General features: G+C 42.6%; 1 protein-coding gene across 4 annotated transcripts in view; it reads right to left on the reverse strand.

The window, feature by feature from the left end:
* Positions 1-6,045: 6,045 nt before the first annotated feature.
* LOC140427730 (kinesin-like protein KIF13B) overlaps positions 6,046-16,757 on the reverse strand; it is a 256,873-nt gene continuing 246,161 nt past the window's right edge. For 3 of the 4 annotated variants that reach the window (XM_072513344.1, XM_072513352.1, XM_072513335.1), the window contains 4 exons: positions 14,085-14,221; positions 13,671-13,733; positions 11,498-12,716; positions 6,046-8,361 (listed from right to left, as the gene is read on the reverse strand). In XM_072513344.1, coding sequence (XP_072369445.1) covers positions 8,054-8,361; positions 11,498-12,716; positions 13,671-13,733; positions 14,085-14,221 — 1,727 coding nt within the window. In that variant the 3' untranslated portion in view covers positions 6,046-8,053. The remainder of the gene's footprint in view (positions 8,362-11,497; positions 12,717-13,670; positions 13,734-14,084; positions 14,222-16,757) is intronic. The other variant, XM_072513363.1, reaches the window with a different exon arrangement.

The following is a 16,757-nucleotide window of genomic DNA, read 5'->3' on the forward strand; positions in this document are numbered from 1 at the left end:
TTTTGAAGGCCACTCGCAGCCGGCATTGTTAAAAGCCAGCTGTTGTGCGCGACTTTGCGCAATCGGAGGCATGTGAGAAGATTTTTTTTAAAAATTAAATGTAATGTTCCTTTGTGAAAGGAGGCAGAGAGCAGGTCATGTCCCCCGATCGTCGACATCACGTGCTTTGGACGTGATTGCGATTCCTCCATTTTGTCAGCAGCAAACAAGGTGAGAGACACTGGTGGGTCCCGAAGGTTGGCAAAAATGAGTCCCTGGAAAATAAGTTTGAAAAACACTCCTCGAGACAATTCCTACTGTTGATCATCCTTTGAGTAACTCTTTTCCAATATATTTCACTTCCCCACTTATTAGACTGATCTTGAAAGATATTGGCCTAAATAAGACTGCATTAGTAGTGGTCCCAAAGTATTTCTTTTTACATATACAGTGTATGGTAATTCACAATTTCTTCTTTGAGCAACAAAACAACTTTGTTCTCATTGACTGCGATGTTCTAGTTTTGGGACATTCTGCTGGCTAGCATAGATCATCAATTAATGTCACGGGTCGATGGCTTTTTGTTCGAATGACTGTCTGCAGGAATAGCACGGTGGCGCAGTGGTTAGCATTGGTGCCTCACGGTTCGATCCCAGCTCTGGGTCACTGTCCGTGTGGAGTTTGCACATTCTCCCAGTGTTTGCATGGGTTTCACCCCCACAACCCAAAGATGTGCAGGGTAGGTGGATTGGCCATGCTAAATAGTTCCTTAAGTGGAAAAAATGAATTGGGTACTCTAAATTTATTTAAAAAAAGAATGACTGTACAAATGCTGGCAGGTTTGTTGAGTGAGTTCAGCATTGTGTGCTTTATTAATCAGATTTACAGCATCTGCAGTACTTTGCTAAAATTTATCTTGAAGCAGTACTCTGGATTTCCCTATCCCACAGGTTAAAAAAAATTTAGACTATCCAATTATTTCCCCCCCCCCCAATTAAGGGGTATTTTGGAATGGCCGAACCACCGCCCCTGCACATATTTTTTGGGTTGTGGGGGTGAGACCCACACAGACACGGTGAGAATGTGCAAACTCCACACGGACAGTGACCAAGGGCCGGGATCGAACCTGGGACCTAGGCGCCCCGAGGCAGCAAGTCAGTTCTATGTTACATCAGCATCCAATAATTAATGAGCACTATAGGCAGAAAACCAAGGAATACACTAGTTTGTACATTAATTTGTTTTTTTATTGCTCATTTTTCAGCCAGAAGTAACAAGCAGTGTTATTATACAGAATGTTTAAGTATACACTGACACCAAGATGACTCGCGCCTTTGGATTTCATTGAGCCCTTAAATACACATTCAAAAATTACTTACATTCAAATTTTTTGCATTGTGCTTTTTATATACAAACTCGATGGATGTACAGATTACCAACCAGCGACAGAACTCTACTTCCCACCAGACTGCAAACAGCAATTAGTGTTAAGTCAAAACTTCTACTGGGCTCCACATGACCTGTTGAGCCTCAGTTGGGAACTGGAAGGACAGTGTTTTCTTCAAACATAAAAAGGACTTCAGTTTCAGTAGTTAAGAATTTTTTTTTCATGGTCACATTTATTATATGATTAATCCCGAAACAAATATGGTACATTTCTGCTCAGCAGAGCTGCAAATATAAATCAGTATTTTAACTGATCCTGATGCATGGAGACTGCCACAAGTACAATTGTAACATTGTAGAGTAGACACCTGATTTGTTTTACATACCTCATAGTTCCCATATTTCATGAAATAGAATTTACATTTTAAAAATGCAATGTTTGGACCTAATACTCTTAAATCAGTGTCAGTTCAAAACAAATACACCAACTAGTTTATTTTCCCTCTGCTTGTTACAATTTGTGGACAGGTGTTTACTGCTGCACTGACACCATGTAGGAACATTAGAAACCTTTTCCCTCAGTCTAAACCATCCAGCCTTGAAGTAGGTGTCTATCGAACTCTTGTCTTTTGACTCTCCCACTTTATCCTGGTGATGACCCTTTTAGTAACTCTTTTTCTCTGCTGGTTTGGAATTTGCTTCTGAAAGATTAACATTTACACCCTGTTGTATGGACCTTGAAGGATATCCTGGGTACATTCGCAGATCGAGAGCTGGTAATTGGGTTAAAGATTTATCATAATGACTATGTTCAGAGTCTCCTAAAAGCGTATTGTCACATCGCCCCAAACACTTTTTAATGTGTACCCAATATTTAGAACATTAACTGAATCCAAAATACATGCACGTCAACTCCAAGGACACAGATACTGAGCAGTCATTATTGCAATTATTAAACATTAAGGCGAGTTCCCTTTCAACTAAAAAAAGTTTACAAGTGTGTGACAAGTGCTACATAGGTCGAATTAATTACTACCAACCATTCACATACTCATGTGTAATATAAACACGGGAACAAAACCAGGCAGTAAAGCACAAAAAAAAAAAAATCACACTTGCAAAAATTAACTTCAAACCGAGGCACCTGGTGTTACTGACTTTGTGCTTTCCATATTTTCCACAGCTGCACATTCTAATCACATAGGTCAATACTTGATTCACGAATAAAAGCCAAACTCAGCCTATTTCCAGCCACAACCTATTGCAGGTTAAAATGACAAATTAGCTGACAGTCACGTGTTACTATTCAGTAACTTGATTTCTGCCATGTGTGGTCAGTAAACCTATTATACTACCGACAGTGCACTACACAAGTGACTGGCCAGCTGCAAAGGGAGCTCTGGAGCTGCGTGCTTGCATTCACATTCTCATGTGTACACCAAAAACACTTCAAAGCAGCACTGAAGAGGTAATATTGCCCCAATGGACAAGTCCAGAACAATGGGAAACTGGCAGCGTTTTCCATGACCGCCATCCTTATAGTCTTTCAGAAAGATTGCACAGTGCAAATTACACAACATAGTACATCAAGCACAAAATAACTTTCGACTACTGCAATCAAATATTCTACTGGCTGCTCTCATCCATCATTCCAAATATCTCCACCCGTGACAAAAGAAAAATGTTGAGTTAAGCAAGCACTGGAACCTTTATGTTTTTTTAGGAAGCTAGCTCATCCTCTGTATCAGTTCTGGAGGACATCAGGTGGTGCTGAGTTCAACACTTTTCAATTAGCAGTGCACAAGTGCCAAGAAAGTGAACGACCTGTGGCTAAACATCTTTTTATATTGAGAAACTCTTTACTAATTACTTTAAAAAAAACATATGGGTTGCATTGCCATTTAATCTCTTCACCATTTTAATAAAGGGGGAACCATTCTGATCTGTACCAGACTCACTTCAGATATGCTGGAGTGAGAGAAGTCTCTGCATCCCAATTTAATTCAGCAGCTTTGATTCAAATACAGCTAAACTTGATTAACAAGAACAATTTCAGCCTTCGTGCTATCTTAGTTTATCCCCTTCATTATCTTCCTCCAAAGCACTTGGAAAGCTTTTCTTCAGCGACAACATTATTTATCAGAAGGAATAAGGTAAAAGTATCCTGAGCAACCCAGGATGTCTATTTAATGCACACATTATATCAAACATACCTAATGGGAAGTATTCACAGAAGATCTGCTCCTGGTACAAACCTATTTAATTGCATTAATCAAATGTCAATCACAGATGTGCAAAACAATCAATTGTGCCAACCAAAGCCTCCAATTGCACCAACTGAACGGCAAACATTCTGGGACGTTATTTGGAAAAACATACATGGCTAAATAATACCTCATTTTAATTGCCAACAAGTAATCTTCAGGACTTCATATGAAATAAAATTACTTGTATCCCAAGTCAAACACCATTTGCGACAGATTTAATGTGGCCATTGTCGGCTTTACAAGATCAGTATGGTGGGCAGGATAATTCTGTACATGATGACTTGCCAAAGATTTCTTTCCCCCACCTTCCAAAAAGTAAAAATTGATTTAGCTTAACTTATATTTTTAAAATCCCCACGCGTAATGCTGTGAAGCATAGCTCGTCAGCCTGCACAATTGCTATAAAATTGTCCACAAAACAGACTCTAGATATATTAAAACCTCTTAGTGTCTGTACATCAATAACTGTAGAGTAATTACTTATCCTAATTAATACACAAAATACATTTCAATCTGGATTGGATAAAAGGAAAATATGCGAGAGAAAAAATACAAAATTTTAAAATATTAACATAAAGGCCTCGAGTTAGTTTTGAATGTACATTTGATTAATATTTTGTTACATGCTCAGACATCATTTTTAAATGATGGAAAATGCTAATTTTGTGATTAAAATCTGAAATCCAGTTTAAAAAAAAAACGCAGTTTCATGTGATGTTATCGGTGCTTGCAGAGCAGACAAACCGTAATCTTGGAGAAGATGCAAACTTTACATAAGCATCTTATAACCTTGTTGGGCTACAATATACAATCTTCATTGCCCCAACCTAGAAAGAAAGGGGGCAAGGGGTATTATTCTGTCTGACTCTCTTACCGTACAAATAATTAACATGTACAAATATTTTGTGTGTACATTGAAAGAAAAATACAGGTGCAAATCATTCACTCTAATTGAATCCTTGTATTAAAAGGGCCTACGTTAATTTAGTACAAGTGCAGACAGGAAAGGGACTGGTTGGAAAATATACCCGTAGATGCCTATACTTTGTGTAGGCCTTTACTACTTTGTATTATAATGGCTGTTTTTCACCACCCTTCCACCAGAGATGAAGAGCTGGTTACAAGGCAAATTGGTGCGTGGAGTAATCAGTTTTCATTACGATGTTCAGATAGATAATCATCACTTTGTGAACCATAATCACGAGGTTAGGTGTGCACTCAGTTCTAAGTTGGTACCTATTATATGCATGCTCTCACCATCAGCATCCAAGTGTCTTTTTTAGAACTGTGTCTGGCTGAACTTTATTTTTTAAAATAAATTTAAGAGTACCCAATTATTTTTTTCCAATTAAGGGGCAATTTAGCATGGCCAATCCACCTACACTGCACATCTTTTGGGTTGTGGGGGTGAGACCCACGCAGACACTGGGAGAACGTGCAAACTCCACACGGACAGTGGCCCGGGGCCGGGATCGAACTGGGGTCTTCAGCACCGTGAGGCAGCAATGCTAACCACTGCGCCACAGTGCCGCCCACTGGCTGAACTTTCTTGTGATAAAAAAACACCCAATCTACAAACTTTAAACAAACTGCATGACGACACAGTCCCATTCCATTCAGGGACTGCTTACAGGTGCGGGGAAGTAAAAAGGGACCCATCAGGCCACAGATAAAACTATAATACACGGTCACAGAATCCAGGTCTCAAAGTTCTACCTCAACTATTCAAAGAACAACTGGTTGTGCGTTTATACACAGCTGTCAATTTGGCGAACAAGTTCTCTACAGGAATTGGGTTTAAAAAGAAATAAATCAAACCATCTTGCCCGAGTCATCAATCTGAAGAGGAGTCATATTTGATTCGGAAACGTTAACCCTGTTTCGCTCTCCACAGATGCTGCCGGACTGGTTTTTTCACCTTTCCAACCCCCCTCAAAAAGATTAAAAAGTGCAAGAAAATTATTTGCAAGAAAATAATCAGGCTTATCATTCTCACACAGTACCATTCATCAAGCTCAACAATTCAGTCAGTTTGAGGCATTCAAGTAGTGCATATGACATTTGAACACTCAGAGGAGAAGGTCAATCATTGAGCAAAATAATAAAATCCACAAATACAGGAAAGGCAACAGCAAAGTACAGGACTTCACACTGAAATAAAAGTCTCCAGGTATAATTGACAAGGAAAAGGTATGAAACTACTGGAAAAGGCCCATCAAGTAAGATCCCTCTGCTGACTGTGTATAATCTACCCCACCCTATTTAAATCTCACGAGAGGCACTTGTATTCATAGATATTCCCTGATGCCCAAGAGGAAGTGAGGCAAAATAGTAGAATATTCCTCCAAGCTCAAATCTCCTGTATCCACAACAGCCCCCCGCCCCCACCCCCACCCCCCCCCCCCCCCCACCCCAATGTTTCTGCTCCATTACAAATTAAAGGAAACATAGCAATGAATGGATTTTCTTCAGGTGTTTGAGCACATGGTAACGCCCTCTGCGCCGAAATCGCAACTCCAACACAGGTAGGGAGACTTCAGACCGTGGCAAACAACAAGAATTGCTGATTGCCAGTCACTAGAGCAGGGGCTACTTATCAATAAACCACATCTATTGAAACTGCTCCAGTGGCTGCCCTATGCTCAAGAATTCAAGGTGTAAATCTAAATATCACAACCAAGAAAACAGTAACTGCTGAAATTGTATGGTAAAAACAGAAATTGTTATAAATACAAAGCAGGTGTAACACCCATATATCCTGAATAGGAACAAGTTACAGTTTCAGGTACAGACCACTAGAGTTGGGAAGAGATACTTGCGAGGCTGTTTATAGATATTAAACAGTAGCTAACAGATCAGACTTACACTTTGCTTGTTGGCTCCCTTCCCCCTTTTGTTCAATTCCACAAAGGAATTCACAAACTTTCCATTCCCAGGTCTGACAAAGGCTCTACACCTAACCCATTAATCAAGTCTATTCTCCTTCTGGGCATCTTCTCAACTGCGTGTTTATAATGCTATCTTTATTTTTAAAGTGTTATTTTGCTCATTGAGAACGCATCAAAAAATAGGGCTTTCGAAACAGAGTGTACAAAGTGAAGATTTCTTCTCATTCCTCTTGCAGCAGAAATGTTTCCTCCCACATTGTGGCCACTACATGTTTGTTAAGAATTCTAGGGAAATCGGAGGTTTGTTTCTGTGCACAAGTCCCAATGGAATTAGCACCCATTTCTCTATAAGATTTTTGAATGTTAATTAAACCAACATTTGCATAGTTTATAAAATGCATATTTTCTGAGCAATGAAAACGATCTGGTGAGGCAGATCTTTGTCACAGCCATTTCCGGCCACATTTGCTGCCACAGCCTGTGCCCCAGACCGTACAGTCAAACAAAATTCCCAGGTTGAACAGTAGTCAAGTGGCTGAAAATCCCAACTTCCCCAAATGTTTGGAGCCTGCACATTACTTAAAATGTTCCTCAGAATTCCAAAAGACCTGTTAAAATAGGTTTGCATTTCACAGGAACATTACATTTTCACTATTATTGACAAAGGTGGCAAACACAGATTCCTGGGCAGTGAGGGGGGGGGGGCTTCCACTGGTGCGAGTCAGGCAGTGACAGTCCGACAATCGCAGCAAAATGCACAGTCCCATTCCAGGTATTTTTGTCGGCCTTTCACATAGTCAGCCCAGGCAGATACGTGTTTCATTGAGGCATCGCGACCTCTGCCCTCCCTCGTTACATCAGCAAGCTGCCTGCAAGTCCTGTTGGAAGGAAAGAAATGCAGACCTGCCCTCAAAATTGAGCTCAGACCTCTCAGCAAGGAGTGGGTGATGCAAATGCTCTACTCCCTGAACCGCTCAAAGCCCACCCATAGACAGTGGTGTTTCCTGGCGAAATTAAATTGCTGCAACTATACAAATGTCAAAGGGACAGGAAATGAATATGCAAATCTTCAGATGCTTGCCATCAAGCATACCTCGTGTACATGATGCTTTTTGATTCCACACTGCAGTAAACAGAGAGCTTTTGTTGCATGGACACATTCGATTCCAAACAAGGAGAATTGGAGGCAACTCAATGTGATTGAACCGTGAAGTCAAACCTTGCCAATACAAGAGCCCCCACGCGAACTATAAATATTTCACAATGTATGCCTGGTAATTCACAAGCCCAACTGATGATTGCCATTTTCAGATGCTGGTTGATTATCTTCTAGTTTGAAGCAGGAAAATAAAATGACATTACAGTTTAAGATAAATGAAAAGAGGAAACGGTAATACAAGAGTGGAGTATGCCAGTGGATGGGTCCCCTCAGGTTGGGGAAGTTATTCGACAAAGGTACCAACTTAAAGAAGTTTCCTCCGGATGTCCAATTCCAAAGCCTTACCAAACATCACTGTCCATTGGTTCATATTCTCAGGAAGGTTTTTGCTCAGCGGACCAGGATTTCCTATGCTCACTCTTTCTTGGAGTCCTGTCACCAGCTCGGAGCCCCCCACCACCTTCAGATTTAGCAAGCGCAGTGAGAGCTGATAAGTTTGGGTTGGACCTTGAGAAGTTTCCACTTCTGCGATTCTCTGAAGTCACAGCTGAGTGACGGAGGCCAGCGCTGCGCCGCTTTGCACTGCTGGTGGCTTTCAAAACTCTGTCCGGCCTGACTAACACTCCATAGCCTGGGTTACATCGGAAATACTGCTTTCCACCAACTGAACCGTCATTCTTTCCTGAAACATAACAAAAATATTTTACTTCTTTAAGAACTGCAAAATAAAAGCAAATTGTGAAAGATTCAGAGAGTAAATGGAAGTAATCTGATTAAATTCCTCTTATTCTGTGATTCAACCCAGTGAAGATAAAGGATTTGGAGAGTTTACTAGGTTACAAAAAGAGCAGTTACAAACTAGTACAATTAGAACATAACATGCTTAGCTGTTTCAGAAATGGGTTTATTTGAATGCTGTGAACAGGGCTCAACCATTACTAAAGGAAGTCAGAGATGTTTTCTTATCAAATTTTATGTCACTCCCAGAATCTAACCCATAACATGATTAGATATGCAATGCTTAACTATCTCACATTAAACAGCTTCACAAAAGATGGAGGGAGGCTTGACACAGTGATAAGCGGGGCATCTTTAATTCCCTCACCAGCACTGCAGGGCTATTAAATAACTTGGCAGCCTCCCTCCATAAGGCACTCTTGCACAATATAATGTCTGGCTGATGCCTGCACTGGCCCCAAGCAGGCCTGTCCTCTGGAAGAACTGAATGAAAGGAACACAGGAACAGGAGTTTCACATCCTGGGGGATTATCATTGACCAGCAACTGAACTTGACCAGCCATATATATACCATGGCATCAAGATCAGGTCAGAAACTGCAGTGAGTAACTCACCTCCTGACTCCCAAAGCCTGTTCACCATCTACAAGACACAAGTCAGGAGTGCTATGGAATACTTTCCACTTGCCTGGATGAGTGCAGCTCCAACACAAGAAGCTCAACACCATTCAAGAAAAGCAGCCCACTTGATACATTCACTCCCTCCACCATCAACACAGTGGCAGCAGTGTGTACCATTTACACAATGCACTGCAGCAACTCACCAAGGCTCCTTCAACAGCACTTTCTAAACGGTGAACTCTACTACCTAGAACAAGGACAGATGATACATGGAGAACCCCACCAACTGCATGTTCCCCTCCAAGTCTCACACTAACCCGACTTGGAACTACATCGCCATTCCTTCACTGTCGTTGGGTCAAAATCTTGGAACTCCCTTCCTAACAGCACTGTGGGTGTACCTACACCACAGGAACTGCAGTGGTTCAAGAAGACTGTTCACCACCACCAGCAAGGCAATGAGAGATGGACAATAAATGCTGGCCTAGTCAGCGATGCCCACATCCCAAGAAAGAATTTCTTCTAATTTTAAAAAGTGGACCTGATCTACATCTCAACTCTGTTTAGTGGAGAAAATCGCTTGTAAATTAACTTTTTCTTAATTTGTTCATAGGATGTGGTCTTCGGTAGCACAATGATTAGCACCGTTGCTTCACAGCGCCAGGGTCCCGGGTTTGAGTCTCAGCTTGGGTCACTGTCTGTGCGGAGTCTGCATGTTCTCTGTGTCTGCGTGGGTTTCCTCCGGGTGCTCTGGCTTCCTCCCACAAGTCCCGAAAGACATGCTTGTTGGGTGAACTGGACATTCTGAATTCTCCCTCAGTGTACCCAACAGGTGCCCGAGTGTGGCGACTAGGGGACATTCACATTAATTTCATTGAAGTGTTAATGTAAGCCGACTTGTGACACTAATAAAGATTATTATTATTAACACCCATCCCCAATTGCCCTTGTTTAGTGTGTTTTTAAAGTGTCAACCACATTGCTGTGGGTCTGGAGTCACATGTAGGCCAGACCAGGTAAAGATGGCAGCTTTCCTTCCCGAAAGGGCAGTGAACCAGATGGGTTGTTACAATAATCGGCAAAGCTTTCATGGTCACTATTAGACTCTTCAACTCCAGAATTTTACTGAATTCAAATTTGACCATCTGCCATGGTGGGATTCGACCCTGGGTTCTCACAGCATTACCGTGAGTCTCCAAAACACTAGTCCATGACAATATCTTTTTTTCCCCCCCCAATTTAGCATACCCAATTCATTTTTTCCAATTTAGGGGCAATTTAGCGTGGCCAATGCACCTACCCTGCACATCTTTGAGTTGTGGGGGCGAAACCCACGCAAAGACGGGGAGAATGTGCAAACCCCACATGGACAGTGACCCAGCGCCGGGATCGAAGCTGGGACCTCAGCGCCGTGAGGCAGCAGTGCTAACCACTGCGCCACCGAGAAACCCTCAGTGACAATATCACTATGTTCCCACCAGCTAGTCTCAGAAAAATGAAAGTCATTCTTCGCTCTTTAAATTCATAACCTGGTTGTTTCAAAACAAAGGAGCACAAGATTGTAATATCATCGAGATGAAGAAATCCATCTTCCCATCATCACCAAAGTGAGAAAAAAGGTGGGACAACATTCCACTGCAGCTCTAACATCCATCTGAACATCTGCGATGTTCGATCCAAAGGCTAGGATACACATCAATGCCACATTTGCCGAGTGTTGAACTATTGTTTATGAACTCAAATCCTGCTGTGCGACTTGGACCCAGAAGTAAAATGGTTACTTATTGGATGCGGATGATTAATGGACAAAATTATAGTAAATAACAAGATTAGGTCAATGTAACCATTTGTTCAATGTACCCATATTTTTTTATGTATAAATTTAGAGTACCCAATTATTGTTTTTCCAATTAAGGGGCAATTTAGCGTGACCAATCCACCTAGCCTGCACATCTTTTTGGGTTGTGGGGGTGAGACCCACGCAGACACAGGGAGAATGTGTGAACTCCACACGGACAGTGACCCGGGGCCGGATCGAACCCAGGACCTCAGCGCCGTGAGACAGCAATGTTAACCACTGAGCCGCCCTGTGACCATGTTAATATATTTCTCTATTTGTTACCTGGCTGGACAAAACTCACCTTCTACAAACAGTTTGTAGCTTATACCTTAGGCAAATGCAATTAATTATCAAACACAAGCCACTGAATAAAGAAGCACTTCTCAGAAGCTGAGAAGAAAATAAATCTGAAGGAAAACAGCAAATTAGAAATAAGAGCGTGGTACACAATAATTAAACTTCTTGCCACTCCTGTGGCAAGCATCAACTCAAAGTTCAAGAAACCAATTATAAATTAAATGAGACATAGGGTTGAAATTAAGGTGAAGGTATTTTTAAAACCACTAACACCACCTTTTTAAAAAAAAGATAACACCACAAATCAATTCTCAGTCTCTTACCTGCTGGTACATTCAGTTCAATTCCAATCCAAATTCCATCAGCAAATTCCGTGGGTCCTATATACCTGACTGTACCAATCTTGTTCGTACCAACTGAGACATACTCCCCCTCTTTTAGCCATTCGGGAACGATGTCAACAGCTTCCTCAGAATCTGAAATAATTTCAAGTTTTTCGCTTGATAACTCATGATCATCATCAACCTTTGTACTTACAGTCACAGATCTCTCAGAATCGGCACCTGCCTCCAATGTGGCCAAGCCTGAGGCCCCAGAGTCCCATTGTGCTTCTTTCTCTTCAAGACTATCTTCCGAATCTTGCCACGCATTTTCATCCTCCAAGATGCCAGTGAAAGATTTCAACTCGGATGTTCTTACCTTTTGTATTTTGAAGGGATTGGATGCTGAGATTTTGGGCTGTGCTGCACTGGATTTCGACTCCGGCTTAGAAACACTTAATACCAAGGTTGCCGTCCGTACTGGAGACAAACATTTTAGGTCGTCGATTTGGAGGGATGGCAGGGCGGGCATCTGGTTGGACATATTAGTGCTGTCTGTTTTGTTTGATGGCGGTTTGGTGGTCTGAGAGGTAGGGAAGTTGTTAATGACATTATCGGGCACAGATGTTTCCTTGGATTCTGATTCTGCTGTCGTTGTCTCATGTGCAGATTCTGCTGTTACCTCAGAGTTTGGTGATCGATTCTGAAAGCTTCCACAATCCTTCCCTGTGTCTTTGCTTGGAGTTTGCAGTTGGAATTGACGTGTACCCTCACTGGACATCTGCAGAGCATCACTTTTCACTTGATTGGTTTGATGTTGCATGTCCAGAGACTCATTGGCTGCTTGTCCAGCAAAGCAGGAACCTGATTTCACATCAGCTTCCAGCTGCATCGAACTCTCACTGCTCAACGTGCTTTGATTTTCTAACTGGGCGGGTGTGTCCTTGTCAGCAGTGGCCCAATTGGATGGGGGTGTGCCAACATCGCCACTCATTACCATAGCGGTTTCGGAGAGGGTTGTTGTGGAAACACTGTGGGAGAAATATCCACTCGAAGCTTCGCTTGAAGGACTCTGAGGCTCTCCTGGGGTTTCACGGCTGGTTGCGTCCACTGGCTCATTCTTTGAAGGAGAACTTCCAGTCTCCGAGCCTGTCACTGCAGGGTGTGTAGACTTTGTTATCACCACTGAAGCGGAAGGCACTTTCTGTTTTTCTTTGTGAGCCTGATGAAAACGTACAGAAACACCACGGTTTGGCAAAGCAAAAACGTTAGTGCATTTTACCTCCTCTCTTCACTACTCCCCACCCCTCCACCCCGAAAACACCTCTACATTGCAACCATCAAGTCTCTGCGATGCTGAAATCATGAATCAGTCTCAGTTATGTCCTTCACCGTCATCCTAGCTGGAGGAAGATACCTCAGGGGACGCACAATGAGGGAGGCGAAAAGGGAGGCGCGAAAGAAAGGTGAGCAAAACGGGTTAAAAATATCTTTTAAAAGAAGAGATTTTCTCAGTTTATCCTTGATCTAAGCAGTATACCTTATACATAGCTGAAATCAATGAAAAGTAATTTTCAAAATAAATAATTATATTGAACAGGAAATGAACTTGCTTTTATGCAGCAACTTATAGAGTCCTTAGGACATCCCAACGGTGCTTCACAATAAACTACTTTTGAAGTGTAGTCACTGTTCCTGTGCAGCAACGTGAGTAGCCAATTATCCACAACAAGGTCCACATACAAGTTCAATACAGAATATCCTGGGCAAAGGGACAGCAACAACTTAACAAAAATGTAAACACAAGAACTTTGTTCTTGCTTTCAAATCCTCCTTGGTCTTGCACACCAGTATCTTCCCCAGCCTAACATCCTTGCTGACGCCCAGTCCTTTTCATTTTCAACTGCTGCTCATGTCCCCACTTCATCGTTAGAAAACTCCCCCCCCCCCTTATGAATCATGCTTTGCTCACCTTTCAGTCTTCAAAAGCACTAGACACTTTTTTCAGGTGTGTAAATGTAAGTTGTTGAGTGCGCAGCATACACGTATTGGGACATTTGGAAGACATGTTGATTTTTCTGATCTTGTGCAAAAAATGTAATCACGAAGATCTAGCAGCTGTCAAACACATACGGATTGCAGTACTTAGCCGTGTCAAATCTAAGATTATACTTACGACTTTATTCTGTTCAGCAGCATCTTCAAGATTATCAGGTTGCACCAAGATTCGAGGAACAGGCTACAGATGAGAAACATCGATCAGTTACTATGTGCTACATGATCAAAAAAGGCCTAAACCCCAAATCCCCAGACTGCCAATGACAGAGTTTAAATTAAATTTTTTTTTAAATCCAGGGTGGCACGATGGCGCAGTGGTTAGCACTGCTGCCTCACGGTGCCGAGGACCCGGGTTCGATCCCGGCACGGGTCACTGTCCTTGTGGAGTTTGCACACTGCTCCTATGTCTTATTGACATCTTATTGTTTCAAATGTAAATAGTGTGAAGTAAGGCTGAACAAAAAGGGGTTACTCACCTCCGTCTTTCCCTGCCATTTTGAGAAAATGTCATTAAACAATTAAGGTTCCTCACCTGCAGATTTGGTGGAGGGGCAGATCTCCTCTTCTCCTCATCCCACGCTGGGAAAAGTGATTTGAGAAGTTTGGGCATCTGAGGTACAAAGGCCTTCACTGGATTCAAATAAGAGGCTGCTAGCGCTGAAAATGAGTCTGAGAAGAGATGGGAGACGGTAATGTAGACATTTGTTCATGGATTCCATCATGTCACTTGTATTTTTCACCTTGGCAGCGTGCACTGCCACTTTCTGCTTTGCAAACAGCAGCGCAATGACTGGCAAACAGCAAACATTTCTCCACAGCCTCCATCACCACTGCTACTTCATCAACAGGGGTGTAAACATAATATGATCACCCTGTTTCTTTATTCCTGCACAGGAGGGCATTGTTGGCTAGGCTAGCATTTATTGCCCATCCTGAAAAGCCCAAGAGAGCTGCCTTCTTGAACACCCACAGTGCTGTTACGGAGAGAGTTCCAGAATTTGGATCCAGTGACAGTGAAGGAACGACAATATATTTCCATGTCAGGATGGGGAGGAACTTGAACGTGCTGGAGTTCCCATGCATCTGCTGCCCTTGTCCTTTTAGGCGGTAGAGGTTATTGATTTGGAAGGTGATGTCAAAGAGCCCCTGGTGAATTGCTGTAGCGCATCTTTAGATGGCACACACTGCTGCTGGTACTGTGCCTCGGTGGTGGAGGGAGTGGATATTGGGAGTGAATATTGAAGGTGGTGGATGGGGTGTCAATCTAGCGGGGCTGCGTTGTTCTGGATAGTGTGGAGTTGCATTCATGCAGACAAGTGGATGAATGCAGCTACTACTGAGGCACACTGGCAACATAGTCTCTACTATCTACAAGCTGCATTGCAGCAACTCACCAAGGCTCCATCAACAGCACCTTCCAAACCCGCAACCTCTACCATGTAGAAAGACGAGGGCAGCAGATGCATAGAAACACCACGGCCTGGGCAGCACGGTGGCAGTGGGTGGCACTGCTGCCTCACGGCACCTAGGACCCGGGTTCAATCCTGGCCCCGGGTCACTGTCCGTGTAGAGTTTGCACATTCTCCTCGTGTCTGCGTGGGTCTCACCCCCACAACCCAAAGATGTGCAGGGTAGGTGAATTGGCCACAGTAAATTGTCCCTTCATTGGTAAAAAAAAAGAATTGGGTACTCTAAATTTATAAAAATTTTAAAAACAGAAACACCACCGCCTACAAAATACCCTCCAAACCACACACCACCTTAATATGGAACTATATTATCATTTCTTCACCGTTGCTGGATCAGAATCATGGAACTCCCTTCCTAACAGCACTGTGGTATTCAGCACAAGGACAGCAGTGGTTCAAGAAAGTAGCTCACAGCCACCTTCTCGAAGGAAATTCGGGATGGGCAATAAACGCTGGCCTAGCCAGCAATGCTCATACCTCATGAAAAAATAAAAAAATCTTGCGGCTCCGGGTCAGATAACTGGTTATCTTCTTCTAAACAGGACAGCAAGTTTGATAATGTTTTTGGGGGAAGAATGCACAATAATAGTCCCTCTGATTCACACTATAAATTTGACTGGATTTCTGCTGCTGCATCTTTAGCACAAGAAAGTTTGCATTTCCTGAAAACAATGCATAATACTGTGAGTAAATACATAGAACATACAGTGCAGAAGGAGGCCATTCGGCCCATCGAGTCTGCACCGACCCACTTAAGCTCTCACTTCCACCCTATCCCCATAACCTAAAAACCCTTCCTAACATTTTTGGTCACCAAGGGTAATTTATCATGGCCAAACCACCTAACCTGCAATTCTTTGGACTGTGGGAGGAAATCGGAGTACCCGGAGGAAACCCACGCAGACACGGGGAGAACGTGCAGACTCCGCACAGACAGTGACCCAGCGGGGAATCGAACCTGGGACCTTGGCGCTGTGAAGCCACAGTGCTATCCACTTGTGCAACCGTGCTGCCCAAATCAGTGAGAATCAGCAGTAGAAGAGGGATTAAGAGCACTACAGGCACAAAATAGTTATTAGTGCAGTAATAACTTGTGCCACAATTGCTTGTGTTTGCTCAGAGTTTGTAATGGAAACAAAATTGAACTAACGCTGAGAAATGGCACCCGTGTTGCTGGAATTCCTTACCATAATCCATCATCGAAGCACAGGTGCAATTGGGGGGGGGGAAAATGACAAGTCATTAGTTACATTTAAAAATTGGCAGCAGTACTATAACACTGTCATAATCCAATCACGATTGCTTTTAAATGTGAACATTGCAACATTAGATTTTACTCATGGAAGTGCTGCAAAGAGTTGAATGTGTTGTGCTGTTGCATAGCTGCTGGCACTGTAATTCCAAACAAGTGGTTTATTAAGCCTTGGTAGGCAGAGCTGCAGTGCCTACAAACACTGGAACCTGCATGACACAGGTAGGTCATCAATCCATACAATGTGGGGATTCTATGAAACAGGTAGGTTATGAAATTTGAGGTATACTGAATTCAACTACTGGGAACATTGGTCATGTTGGTAGCAAGTTGGATGGAGTAGGGTGGAAGGAGGAGAAAGAGAAGTTGGCCTTTTAATAAATCAGGGATAAAATAATCAGTGTATGATACTGTTTATTTTCCGGGGGATGCGATTATTGCTGCACGCCTTAACATTCTGCATCACCCAAGCTGCTGAAATTTG

The sequence above is a fragment of the Scyliorhinus torazame genome, chromosome 1 (assembly GCF_047496885.1).
Source record: "Scyliorhinus torazame isolate Kashiwa2021f chromosome 1, sScyTor2.1, whole genome shotgun sequence".
NCBI lineage: Eukaryota > Metazoa > Chordata > Chondrichthyes > Carcharhiniformes > Scyliorhinidae > Scyliorhinus > Scyliorhinus torazame.